The following is a 12,500-nucleotide window of genomic DNA, read 5'->3' on the forward strand; positions in this document are numbered from 1 at the left end:
CATTCTCCCCACTCCCCGTGGGAGCGAGTTCCACATTCTCCCCACTCCCCGTGGGAGCAACTCCCACCTTCTCCCCACTCCCCGTGGGAGCGAGTCCCACATTCTCCCCCACTCCCCGTGGGAGCGAGTCCCACATTCTCCCCCACTCCCCATCGGAGCGTGTCCCACCTTTTCCCCCACTATCTGTGGGAGCGAGTCCCACATTCTGCCCACTCCCCTTGGGAGCGAGTCCCACATTCTCCCCCACTCCCCGTGGGAGCGAGTCCCACATTTTCCCCCAGTCCTTGTGGGAGCGAGTCCCACCTTCTCCCCCCCACTCCCCTTCGGAGCGAGTCCCACCTTCTCCCCCACTTCCCATCGGAGCGAGTCCCACCTTCTCCCCCCCACTCCCCTTCGGAGCGAGTCCCACCTTCTCCCCCACTCCCCATCGGAGCGAGTTCCACATTCTTTCCACTCCCCGTGGAGCGAATCCCATCTTCTCCCCCACTTCCCATCGGAGCGAGTCCCACCTTCTCCCCCCCACTCCCCTTCGGAGCGAGTCCCACCTTCTCCCCCACTTCCCATCGGAGCGAGTTCCGCATTCTCCCCCACTCCCCATGGGAGCGAGTCCCACATTCTCCCCCACTCCCCGTGGGAGCGAGTCCCACATTCTCCCCACTCCCCGTGGGAGCGAGTCCCACATTCTCCCCCACTCCCCGTGGGAGCGAGTCCCACATTCTCCCCCACTCCCCGTGGGAGCGAGTCCCACATTCTCCCCCACTCCCCGTGGGAGCGAGTCCCACATTCTCCCCACTCCCCGTGGGAGCGAGTCCCACATTCTCCCCACTCCCCATGGGAGTAAGTCCTACATTTTCCCCACTTCCTGTGGGAGTGAGTTCCACGTTCTCCCCACTCACATTAAGGGTGAATAAGTTTCTGAATTCCTGATTGTATTTCTTGGTGGCTATTTCATAGAACCATAGAAAATTACAGCTCAGAAACAGGCCTTTTGGCCCTTCTTGTCTGTGCCGAACCATTTTATGCCTAGTCCCACTGACCTGCACTTGGACCATATCCCTCCACAACCCTCTCATCCATCAACCCGTCCAAGTTTTTCTTAAATGTTAAAAGTGACCCCGCATTTACCACTTTATCCGGCAGCTCATTCCACACTCCCACCACTCTCTGCGTGAAGAAGCCCCCCCTAATATTCCCTTTAAACTTTTCTCCTTTCACCCTTAACCCATGCCCTCTGGTTTTTTTCTCCCCGAGCCTCAGCGGAAAAAGCCTGCTTGCATTCACTCTATCGATACACATCAAAATCTTATACACCTCTATCAAATCTTCTACGCTCCAGGGAATAAAGTCCCAACCTATTCAATCTCTCTCTGTAACTCAGCTTCTCAAGTCCCGGCAACATCCTTGTGAACCTTCTCTGCACTCTTTCAATCTTATTTACATCCTTCCTGTAACTCGGTGACCAAAACTGTACACAATACTCCAAATTCGGCCTCACCAATGCCTCATATAACCTTACCATAACACTCCAACTTTTATACTCGATACTCCGATTTATAAAGGCCAATGTACCAAAGGCACTCTTTACGACCCTATCCACCTGTGACGTCACTTTTAGGGAATCCTGTACCTGTATTCCCAGATCCCTCTGTTCAACTGCACTCTTCAGAGTCCTACCATTTACCCTGTACGTTCTTCTTTGGTTTGTCCTTCCAAAGTGCAATATCTCACACTTGTCTGCGTTAAATTCCATTTGCCATTTTTCAGCCCATTTTTCTCGTTGGTCCAAATGCCTCTGCAAGCTTTGAAAACCTTCCTCACTGTCCACTACACCTCCAATCTTTGTGTCATCAGCAAACTTGCTGATCCAATTTACCACATTATCATCCAGATCATTGATATAGATGACAAACAACAATGGACCCAACACCGATCCCTGCGGCACACCACTAGTCACAGGCCTCCACTCAGAGAAGCAATCCTCCACAACCACTCTCTGGCTTCTTCCATTGAGCCATTATATTGCTGGTCTCAGTGTAGGCACACCCACAGTGCTGTTAGGGAGGGAGTTCCAGGATTGTTATTGGACATCAGTCAGTCCATGTGGTGTAGGTACACCCACAGTGCTGTTAGGAAGGGAGTTCCAGGATTGTTATTGGACATCAGTCAGTCCATGTGGTGTAGGTACACCCACAGTGCTGTTAGGGAGGGAGTTCCAGGATTGTTATTGGACATCAGTCAGTCCATGTGGTGTAGGTACACCCACAGTGCTGTTAGGAAGGGAGTTCCAGGATTGTTATTGGACATCAGTCAGTCCCTGTGGTGTAGGTACACCCACAGTGCTGCTAGGGAGGGAGTTCCAGGATTGTTATTGGACATCAGTCAGTCCATGTGGTGTAGGTACATCCACAGTGCTGTTAGGGAGGGAGTTCCAGGATTGTTATTGGACATCAGTCAGTCCCTGTGGTGTAGGTACATCCACAGTGCTGTTAGGGAAGGAGTTCCAGGATTGTTATTGGACATCAGTCAGTCCCTGTGGTGTAGGTACACCCACAGTGCTGTTAGGGAGGGAGTTCCAGGATTGTTATTGGACATCAGTCAGTCCCTGTGGTGTAGGTACATCCACAGTGCTGTTAGGGAGGGAGTTCCAGGATTGTTATTGGACATCAGTCAGTCCATGTGGTGTAGGTACACCCACAGTGCTGTTAGGAAGGGAGTTCCAGGATTGTGATTGGACATCAGTCAGTCCATGTGGTGTAGGTACACCCACAGTGCGGTTAGGGAGGGAGTTCCAGGATTGTTATTGGACATCAGTCAGTCCATGTGGTGTAGGCACACCCACAGTGCTGTTAGGGAGGGAGTTCCAGGATTGTTATTGGACATCAGCCAGTGCATGTGGTGTAGGCACACCCACAGTGCTGTTAGGGAGGGAGTTCCAGGATTGTTATTGGACATCAGCCAGTGCATGTGGTGTAGGTACACCCACAGTGCTGTTAGGGAGGGAGTTCCAGGATTGTTATTGGACATCAGTCAGTGTATGTGGTGTAGGTACACCCACAGTGCTGTTAGGGAGGGAGTTCCAGGATTGTTATTGGACATCAGTCAGTCCCTGTGGTGTAGGTACACCCACAGTGCTGTTAGGGAGGGAGTTCCAGGATTGTTATTGGACATCAGTCAGTCCATGTGGTGTAGGTACACCCACAGTGCTGTTAGGGAGGGAGTTCCAGGATTGTTATTGGACATCAGTCAGTCCATGTGGTGTAGGTACACCCACAGTGCTGTTAGGGAGGGAGTTCCAGGATTGTTATTGGACATCAGTCAGTCCATGTGGTGTAGGTACACCCACAGTGCTGTTAGGGAGGGAGCTCCAGGATTGTTATTGGCCATCAGTCAGTCCGTGCGGTGTAGGTACACCCACAGTGCTGTTAGGGAGGGAGTTCCAGGATTGTTATTGGACATCAGTCAGTCCCTGTGGTGTAGGTACACCCACAGTGCTGTTAGGGAGGGAGTTCCAGGATTGTTATTGGACATCAGCCAGTGCATGTGGTGTAGGCACACCCACAGTGCTGTTAGGGAGGGAGTTCCAGGATTGTTATTGGACATCAGCCAGTGCATGTGGTGTAGGTACACCCACAGTGCTGTTAGGGAGGGAGTTCCAGGATTGTTATTGGACATCAGTCAGTGTATGTGGTGTAGGTACACCCACAGTGCTGTTAGGGAGGGAGTTCCAGGATTGTTATTGGACATCAGTCAGTCCCTGTGGTGTAGGTACACCCACAGTGCTGTTAGGGAGGGAGTTCCAGGATTGTTATTGGACATCAGTCAGTCCATGTGGTGTAGGTACACCCACAGTGCTGTTAGGGAGGGAGTTCCAGGATTGTTATTGGACATCAGTCAGTCCATGTGGTGTAGGTACACCCACAGTGCTGTTAGGGAGGGAGTTCCAGGATTGTTATTGGACATCAGTCAGTCCATGTGGTGTAGGTACACCCACAGTGCTGTTAGGGAGGGAGCTCCAGGATTGTTATTGGCCATCAGTCAGTCCGTGCGGTGTAGGTACACCCACAGTGCTGTTAGGGAGGGAGTTCCAGGATTGTTATTGGACATCAGTCAGTCCCTGTGGTGTAGGTACACCCACAGTGCTGTTAGGGAGGGAGTTCCAGGATTGTTATTGGACATCAGTCAGTCCGTGTGGTGTAGGTACACCCACAGTGCTGTTAGGGAGGGTGTTCCAGGATTTTAACCCAGCGACAATGATGGAACAGCCGATATATTTCAGGTCAGGATGGTCTGCGCTTTAGGCAGAGAACATGTGAAATAAGTAAGTAACAATTTGGCAGATAGTCAAATTACAATCTCCTGACATACCCCCAACTTGGGAGCTGTTCCTTTCGATTGGGAAATTGTGCATATCATTCTGCTCATTTGGAAAGGTGAGAAATGGAATTTGTCATCAAGGACTGAGTGAACACTTGCTAAATCTGTTTGAAAGTGGCGGAGAGGGGAATGTTTGGGATGTTATTATTATTGACTTCCAGAAGGTATTTGATACAGTTCCTCATGAGTAACTCTTGGCTCAGTGTAGAGAGGGGTGATCTTATGCAATAGTATGGGCCGGAAGTTTACCGTCCTGCCCGCCACGGGAATCGGAGCGGGCGAGGGGCGGACCATGGAAAGGTCCGTTGACCTCAGGCGGGATTTTACAGTTTTGGGAAGAGCGAGACCCTAAAATCCCACCCTTAGTATCCTGAGGCGGCTTGACAGAGTTGATGGTGAGATGTTTTCACGAATGGGAGAGTCTGGAACAAGGGGACGTACAACATAAAGGGCCGCTCATTTAAAACTGAGGTGCGTAGAAATGTCTTAAAAGTTAAAGTTTATTTATTAGTCACAAGTAAGGCTTACATTAACACTGCAATTAAGTTACTGTGAAATTCCCCTCGTCGCCACAGTCCGGCGCCTGTTCGGGTCAATGCCCCCCTAACCAGCACGTCTTTCAGAATGTGGGAGGAAACTGGAGCACCCGGAGGAAACCCACGCAGACACGGGGATAACGTGCAAACTCCACACAGACAGTGACCCGAGCCGGGAATCGAACCCGGGTCCCTGGCGCTGTGAGGCAGCAGTGCTAACCACTGTGCCACCCCGTCTTAAATGGCGGAGCAGGCTTGAAGGGCCTGGTGGCTACTCCTACTTTGGTTTCTTGTATGCTCTTGTGCAATCACTGCATTGGACTATCCGCCCCCCCCCCAGTTAGGTGTTGTATGAGCAAACACATCACTAGGCTATTACAATCTAGGCCTTGTATGAGGCCTACTCCTGCGTCTACTTCTGTCCTTGTGTGAAGTTATGGAATTGAAGGCAAATTATTGACCTTGAGAGGAAAGTAGAAGGTGACAAGAATATAGGGCATAGATTCTAACTTTCAGATTAGTGATGTCCCAGAAGGATCAGTGTATTGATCAACAAATTATATGATGGGACAGAAAACAACATGACCAGATTTGCGAATGACTAAGATGGCATTGAGTGCCGTGGAGATGGAGGCGTAAGAGTACACAGATATTAATAGATTAGTGAATAGGCAAACGGATTGCAGTGTAAGAGAATGTGGGGTCATCCAGTTTGGACATAAAGAGGGTCGAACGGGATAGGAGGGATTCTCCAGAGTGGCCGGTGAAGCCTCTGTACAAGTTTTTTCTTATTGATAAACACCCTTTGCATCCCTCATGAAGTCTGCAGTGTGCATCATTAGACCAGCAACTAGGGACAGGATGGATTATGATGACACAGCCAACCTGTGAGTATCCAGTTTTAATTGAAGTCTGAAGTAAATAAATACTCACCTGAATGGGGTGGTGGTGCACGGTGGCACAGTGGTTAGCACTGCTGCCTCACAGCGCCAGGGACCCGGGTTCAATTCCAGCCTCGGGTCATTGTCTGTGTGGGGTCTGCACATTCTCCCCGTGTCTGCGTGGGTTTCCTCCGGGTGCTCCGGTTTCCTCCCACAGTCCGAAAGATGTGCGGGTTAGGTGGATTGGCCATGCTAAATGAGTGGGCATACGAGAATGGGGTGGTGGGGTGGTCCTGGGTAAAATGCTCTGTTGGGGAGTCGGTGCAGACTCGATGGGCTGAATGGCCTCTTTCTGCACTTTGGGGGATGTTGAGATGGTGCCATACCCTGCTGAGGGCCACACTGGGAGAGAGCATCGAGCAGCTGGTATGGGTGGAAGTTTAGAAATATATCGACACAAATGGAGGGAAATGAACCCTCAGAAGCGAGGGTTTAAGGAAGGTAGAACTTGGCGTGAGGAAAACCATCGACTTGCTGCAAGGTTTGAAAAGAAGAGGAGACAGAAAGTAGAGTTGGAAGACGTGTAGATTAGGTGGATTGGCCATGCTACATTGCCCCTTAGTGTCCAAAGATGTGTAGGTTAGGTGGATTGGCCATGCTACATTGCCCCTTAGTGTCCAAAGATGTGCAGGTTAGGTGGATTGGCCATGCTAAATTGCCCCTTAATGTCCAAAGATGTGTAGGTTAGGTGGATTGGCCATGCTAAATTGTCCCTTAATGTCCAAAGATGTGTAGGTTAGGTGGATTGGCCATGCTACATTGCCCCTTTGTGTCCAAAGATGTGCAGGTTAGGTGGATTGGCCATGCGAAATTGCCTCTTAGTGTCCAAAGATGTGGAGGTTAGGTGGATTGGCCATGCTAAAGTGTCCCTTAGTGTCCAAAGATGTGTAGGTTAGGTGGATTGGCCATGCTAAAGTGTCCCTTAGTGTCCAAAGATGTGTAGGTTAGGTGGATTGGCCATGCTAAATTGCCCCTTAGTGTCCAAAGATGTGTAGGTTAGGTGGATTGGCCATGCTAAATTGCCCCTTAGTGTCCAAAGATGTGTAGGTTAGGTGGATTGGCCATGCTAAATTGCCCCTTAGTTTCCAAAGATGTGTAGGTTAGGTGGATTGGCCATGCTAAATTGTCCCTTAGTGTCCAAAGATGTGTAGGTTAGGTGGATTGGCCATGCTAAATTGCCTCTTAGTGTCCAAAGATGTGTAGGTTAGGTGGATTGGCCATGCTAAAGTGTCCCTTAGTGTCCAAAGATGTGTAGGTTAGGTGGATTGGCCATGCTACATTGCCCCTTTGTGTCCAAAGATGTGCAGGTTAGGTGGATTGGCCATGCTAAATTGTCCCTTAATGTCCAAAGATGTGTAGGTTAAGTGGATTGGTCATGCTAAATTGTCCCTTAGTGTCCAAAGATGTGTAGGTTAGGTGGATTGGCCATGCTAAATTGTCCCTTAGTGTCCAAAGATGTGCAGGTTAGGTGGACTGGCCATGCTAAAGTGTCCCTTAGTGTCCAAAGATGTGTAGGTTAGGTGGATTGGCCATGCAAAATTGCCTCTTAGTGTCCAAAGATGTGTAGGTTAGGTGGATTGGCCATGCTAAAGTGTCCCTTAGTGTCCAAAGATGTGTAGGTTAGGTGGATTGGCCATGCTAAATTGCCCCTTAGTGTCCAAAGATGTGTAGGTTAGGTGGATTGGCCATGCTAAATTGCCTCTTAGTGTCCAAAGATGTGTAGGTTAGGGGGATTGGCCATGCTAAATTGACCCTTAGTGTCCAAAGATGTGCAGGTTAGGTGGATTGGCCATGCTAAATTGCCCCTTAGTGTCCAAAGATGTGTAGGTTAGGTGGATTGGCCATGCTAAATTGCTCCTTAGTGTCCAAAGATATGCAGTGAATGAGTGAATGAGGGGATGCCCCAGGGAGCGGGTGGCTGGAAAGAGCTGGGTTGTAATTTCGAATCTGGATGAAGCAATAAATTGTTGCAGATAAACAGCTTTTAAATCTAAAAAAAGACGGCTGGTACTAGGAAGCACTGCAACAGCTGAAAGAAAATAGAAATAGTCTGTACTGATACTTTTGTTGCGAAATTCTTCTGAGCATTGACAGCCTGTGTGGGGGTGGGGGAAGATGATAACTCAGTGTGAAAGTGGCAATGTATTTAAAGTGGTTATACATCTTTGCACACAATTTAGCATGGCCAATCCACCTAACCCATACATCTTTGGACACTAAGGGGCAATTTAGCATGGCCAATCCACCTAACCTACACATCTTTGAACACTAAGGGACATCTTTGAGGTTGAAAAACATATCAGCCATGATTGAATGGCAGAGCAGACTCAATGGGCTGGATGGCCTAATTCTCTACCCTCTATCTTATGGACTTATGGTCTTATGACTGGAGCAGAACAAACAGTGGTTCCTGGCATTTTATATGTCATGACACCCCTCTATACTATGAAAAAGTTCTGAGGCAATACTTTTATTTTCGCTGTCTTCTTCACTTACTGGGAACTTCGTTTTTAACTTCTTCCTGGAGCCCTTCCCTGTTCTTTTTTAACCTCTCTCTGCCTCTCCCAGGGTTTGTGCTTTTTGAGTTTTCACTTTTTGTGTGGGACCTCCATCTTCAGCTCCAAGTCGTCCATTGGACAATGTACACGGGCCTAAGCAATGTGAAAGGTCAAAACCCCACATGGGCAGCTCTTTCGCAGCCAACACATGCCAGGTGCCCTCTGGCTGGCATTGCCAGGATGGTCTGAATGGCCTCCTTCTGTGCTGTAACGTTTCTATGCATCGGTGTGCGGGAGGCCCCAAGATTTGTCGGGTGTTGGAGATGCCAACCATAGAGACAAAGGTTAACTTGAGTTCAATGAGGCAAATTTTGAATCTTTTTCTTGCGGCACACTTGAGGGGGTCTTCGCGACACACCAATTGGGAACCACTGTACTGAAGTACAAAGCAGCACTTGCTGAGGACTTGGGCTGAGATTTCACACCAGCGTCTTTGCAGGGGTCCCTTCCAAATGAACTGATTGGATAGCAACACCACGGTTACAGTTTAAGATTAGATTACCCAATAAGAACATAAGAACATAAGAAATAGGAGCAGGAGTAGGCCATCTAGCCCCTCAAGCCTGCTCCGCCATTCATTAAGATCATGGCTGATCTGATAGTGGGTTTAGTTCCACTTACCAGCCCGCTCCCCATAACCCTTAATTCCCTTAATGGTTAAAAATCTATCTATCTGTGACTTAAACACATTTAACGAGGTAGCCTCTACTGCTTCATTGGGCAGAGAATTCCAAAGATTCACTACCCTCTGGGAGAAGAAGTTCCTCCTCAACTCTGTTCTAAATTGACTCCCCCGTATTTTGAGGCTATGCCCCCTAGTTCTTGTTTCCATTGTAAGTGGAAATAACCTCGCTGCTTCTACCCTGTCTAGCCCCTTCATTATCTTATATGTCTCTATAAGATCTCCCCTCAACCTTCTAAACTCCAATGAGTACAGGCCCAGTCTACTCAATCTCTCCTCATAAGCTAACTCCCTCATCTCCGGAATCAACCTTGTGAACCTTCTCTGTACCCCCTCCAAAGCTAATATATCCTTTCTTAAATAAGGGGACCAAAATTGTACCCAGTACTCGAGGTGCAGCCTCCCCAGTACCCTGTACAGTTGCAGCAAGACCTCCCTGCTTTTATACTCCATCCCCTTCGCGATAAAGACCAACAATCCATTTGCCGCCTTGACCACCTGCTGCACCTGCAAACTGAGTTTTTGTGATTCATGCACAAGGACCCCCAGGTCCCTCTGCACAGTAGCATGTTGTAATTTTTCACCGTTTAAATAATAGTCCATTTTACTATTATTCCTTCCAAAGTGGATAACCTCACACTTACCAACGTTATACTCCATCTGCCAGATCTTTGCCCACTCACTTAGCCTATCCAAATCTCCCTGCAGACTCTGTGTCCTCCACACAATTTGCTTTCCCACTCATCTTTGTGTCATCCGCAAACTTTGTTACCCTACACTTGGTCCCCTCCTCCAGTGCAATTTGACAAGAAAATAGCACCAACTGGCTCCTGTTTCAAATATGTTTTTTTATTCATTCGTGGAACATGGGTGTTGGTGGCTGGCAAAAATAAATCAAATATTAAGTTGATCTTTCTCTACACCCTAGCTATGACTGTAACACTATATTCTCCACCCTCTCCTTTCCTTCTCTATGAACGGTATGCTTTGTCTGTATAGCGCGCAAGAAACAATACTTTTCACTGTATCCCAATACATGTGACAATAATAAATCAAATATTAAGCTGATCTTTCTCTACACCCTATCTGTGACTGTAACACCATATTCTGCACCCTCTCCTTTCCTTCTCCCCTATGTACTCTATGAACGGTATGCTTTGTCTGTATAGTGCGCAAGAAACAATACTTTTCACTGTATCCCAATACGTGACAATAATAAATCAAATATTAAGCTGATCTTTCTCTACACCCTATCTGTGACTGTAACACTATATTCTGCACCCTCTCCTTTCCTTCTCCCCTATGTACTCTATGAACGGTATGCTTTGTCTGTATAGTGCGCAAGAAACAATACTTTTCACTGTATCCCAATACGTGACAATAATAAATCAAATATTAAGTTGATCTTTCTCTACACCCTAGCTATGATTGTAACCCTACATTCTGCACCTTCTTCTTTCCTTCTCCCCTTCTGTACTCTATGAATGGTATGCTTTGTCTGTATAGCGCGCAAGAAACAATACTTTTCACTGTATCCCAATACATGTGACAATAATAAATCAAATATTAAGCTGATCTTTCTCTACACCCTAGCTATGACTGTAACACTATATTCTGCACCCTCTCCTTTCCTTCTCCCCTGTGTACTCGATGAACGGTATGCTTTGTCTGTATAGTGCGCAAGAAACAACACTTTTCACTGTGTCCCAATACCTGTGACAATAACAAATCTAATCAAATTCCCATTTTTGCCCCGTGCAGGTGTGTGAAATAACTTGTGTAAATATTCAAGCATATTCAGATGCAATGAAGTAAGAAGTGAACAAGTGTATTATTTAATCAAGGACATAATTGTGAGTGCATATTCTTTTGCAGTTCAAAGCAACTTTTTGATCTTACGGCTAAGGGCGGGTGTAAAATGTTGGTTACAGCTGCCCTCGCGAATAAATGCAAAAGACATACTCTAGTTCTGTTCCCACAAGTTATTATCGCCAATCTGAAACGGATGCCAAGCATGATGGGTCGTTGACGTTTCTCACTTCCTCAGAAGCAGAGGGGCCTCGACTAGACAGGCAGACAGAGGCAGGCAGACGCGGGGCTGAGGGGAAGAAGACAGCAGGATGGCTGACACACCAAGCAAACCTGGAGGGGCTGGACTATTCGCGAAGCACGTGCAAAAGAGGTTCATGCGAGCGCAAGAAATGGTAACCAACACCTTTTTCCTCTCGGTTGTCCTGCGCTCGCGTTTACCGTCGCTAAGATGCCGACCAATTTGCGAAGGAAATGATTTGAGCTTAAAAAAAAAATTTCCTTTTCAAAATTCAGTAGAGAAATCCCACTGGCCGGTTAAACACCCACTCACCTGAAGAAGGGGCTTGCAGCTCCGAAAGCTTGTGTGGCTTTTGCTACCAAATAAACCTGTTGGACTTTAACCTGGTGTTGTTAAATTTCTTACTGTGTTTACCCCAGTCCAACGCTGGCATCTCCACATCACGGTTAAACATCATCCAGGGTTCGGAATTCTCCAGGTGTTCAGGCCCCGCTTGCTTGGCCAAATCTTCGCTCACCGCAGCGGGACAGGAGAATCCCAGCCGCGGGCGAGGCTGGAGAATTCGGGCAACAGGTCAGGCTCAAAATGAGAAAATTCAGGAAGCCGTTCTTTTTTCTTGTGAAAGCTGCTTTCTTGTTCAGTGGCCTCTCTCTTGCTGTGTCATTCGCTCAGCAATGTTGACAGGCATGTACCAGGGGAGGTTAACAGAAGCGGTGTACCTTGTGGTCAGAGCTTGTCACAGGATGTTTGCTGCGTTACTTCGGAGCGGGCAGCAGGGGCCTTGCCCTGCAGCGCTTGCCATAGGCAATGGGCTGTCGGCTGTGCGTTTTAGGGGCTTGGCAATGTTCTGGTAAATCATTACCGATCCAAAGGGGCAGCCAGAGACCCTCTGCATCTTGCGCTGGCCGGCTGAACATCTGGCAGCCAGTAACTGCACTTACCGCGCTGGCAGATAGCACCACCAGACTCATTCTGATTTTTGTGTGATGGAGAAATGCACCATAGAATCCCTACAGTGCAGAAGGAGGCCATTCGGCCCATCGAGTCTGCGCCGACTCTGACAGAATATCTTACCCTGGCTCCCTCCCCTTAACCCTGTACATTTACCCTGCTAATCCACCTAACCTGCACATCTTTGGACACTAAGGGGCAATTTAGCATGGCCAATCCACCGAACCTACACATCTTTGGACACTAAGGGGCAATTTAACACGGCCAATCCACCTAACCTGCACATCTTTGGACACTAAGGGGCAATTTAGCATGGCTAATCCACCTAACCTACACATCTTTGGACACTAAGGGGCAATTTAGCATGGCCAATCCCTCTAACCTACACATCTTTGGACACTAAGGGGC

At 48.1% G+C, this 12,500-nt stretch overlaps 2 protein-coding genes across 3 annotated transcripts in view; one reads left to right on the plus strand and one right to left on the minus strand.

Annotated features, from left to right (window-relative positions):
- Positions 1-11,809, minus strand: part of LOC144481887 (natural resistance-associated macrophage protein 2-like) — a 127,360-nt gene extending 115,551 nt beyond the window's left edge. The window contains exon 1 of the mRNA XM_078201045.1: positions 11,547-11,809. The gene's annotated coding sequence lies outside the window, so the exon portion shown is untranslated. The remainder of the gene's footprint in view (positions 1-11,546) is intronic.
- Positions 11,117-12,500, plus strand: part of LOC144481880 (uncharacterized) — a 103,889-nt gene continuing 102,505 nt past the window's right edge. For both annotated transcript variants that reach the window (XM_078201029.1, XM_078201030.1), the window contains exon 1: positions 11,117-11,295. In XM_078201029.1, coding sequence (XP_078057155.1) covers positions 11,212-11,295 — 84 coding nt within the window. In that variant the 5' untranslated portion in view covers positions 11,117-11,211. The remainder of the gene's footprint in view (positions 11,296-12,500) is intronic.

The sequence above is a fragment of the Mustelus asterias genome, chromosome X, assembly GCF_964213995.1.
Source record: "Mustelus asterias chromosome X, sMusAst1.hap1.1, whole genome shotgun sequence".
NCBI lineage: Eukaryota > Metazoa > Chordata > Chondrichthyes > Carcharhiniformes > Triakidae > Mustelus > Mustelus asterias.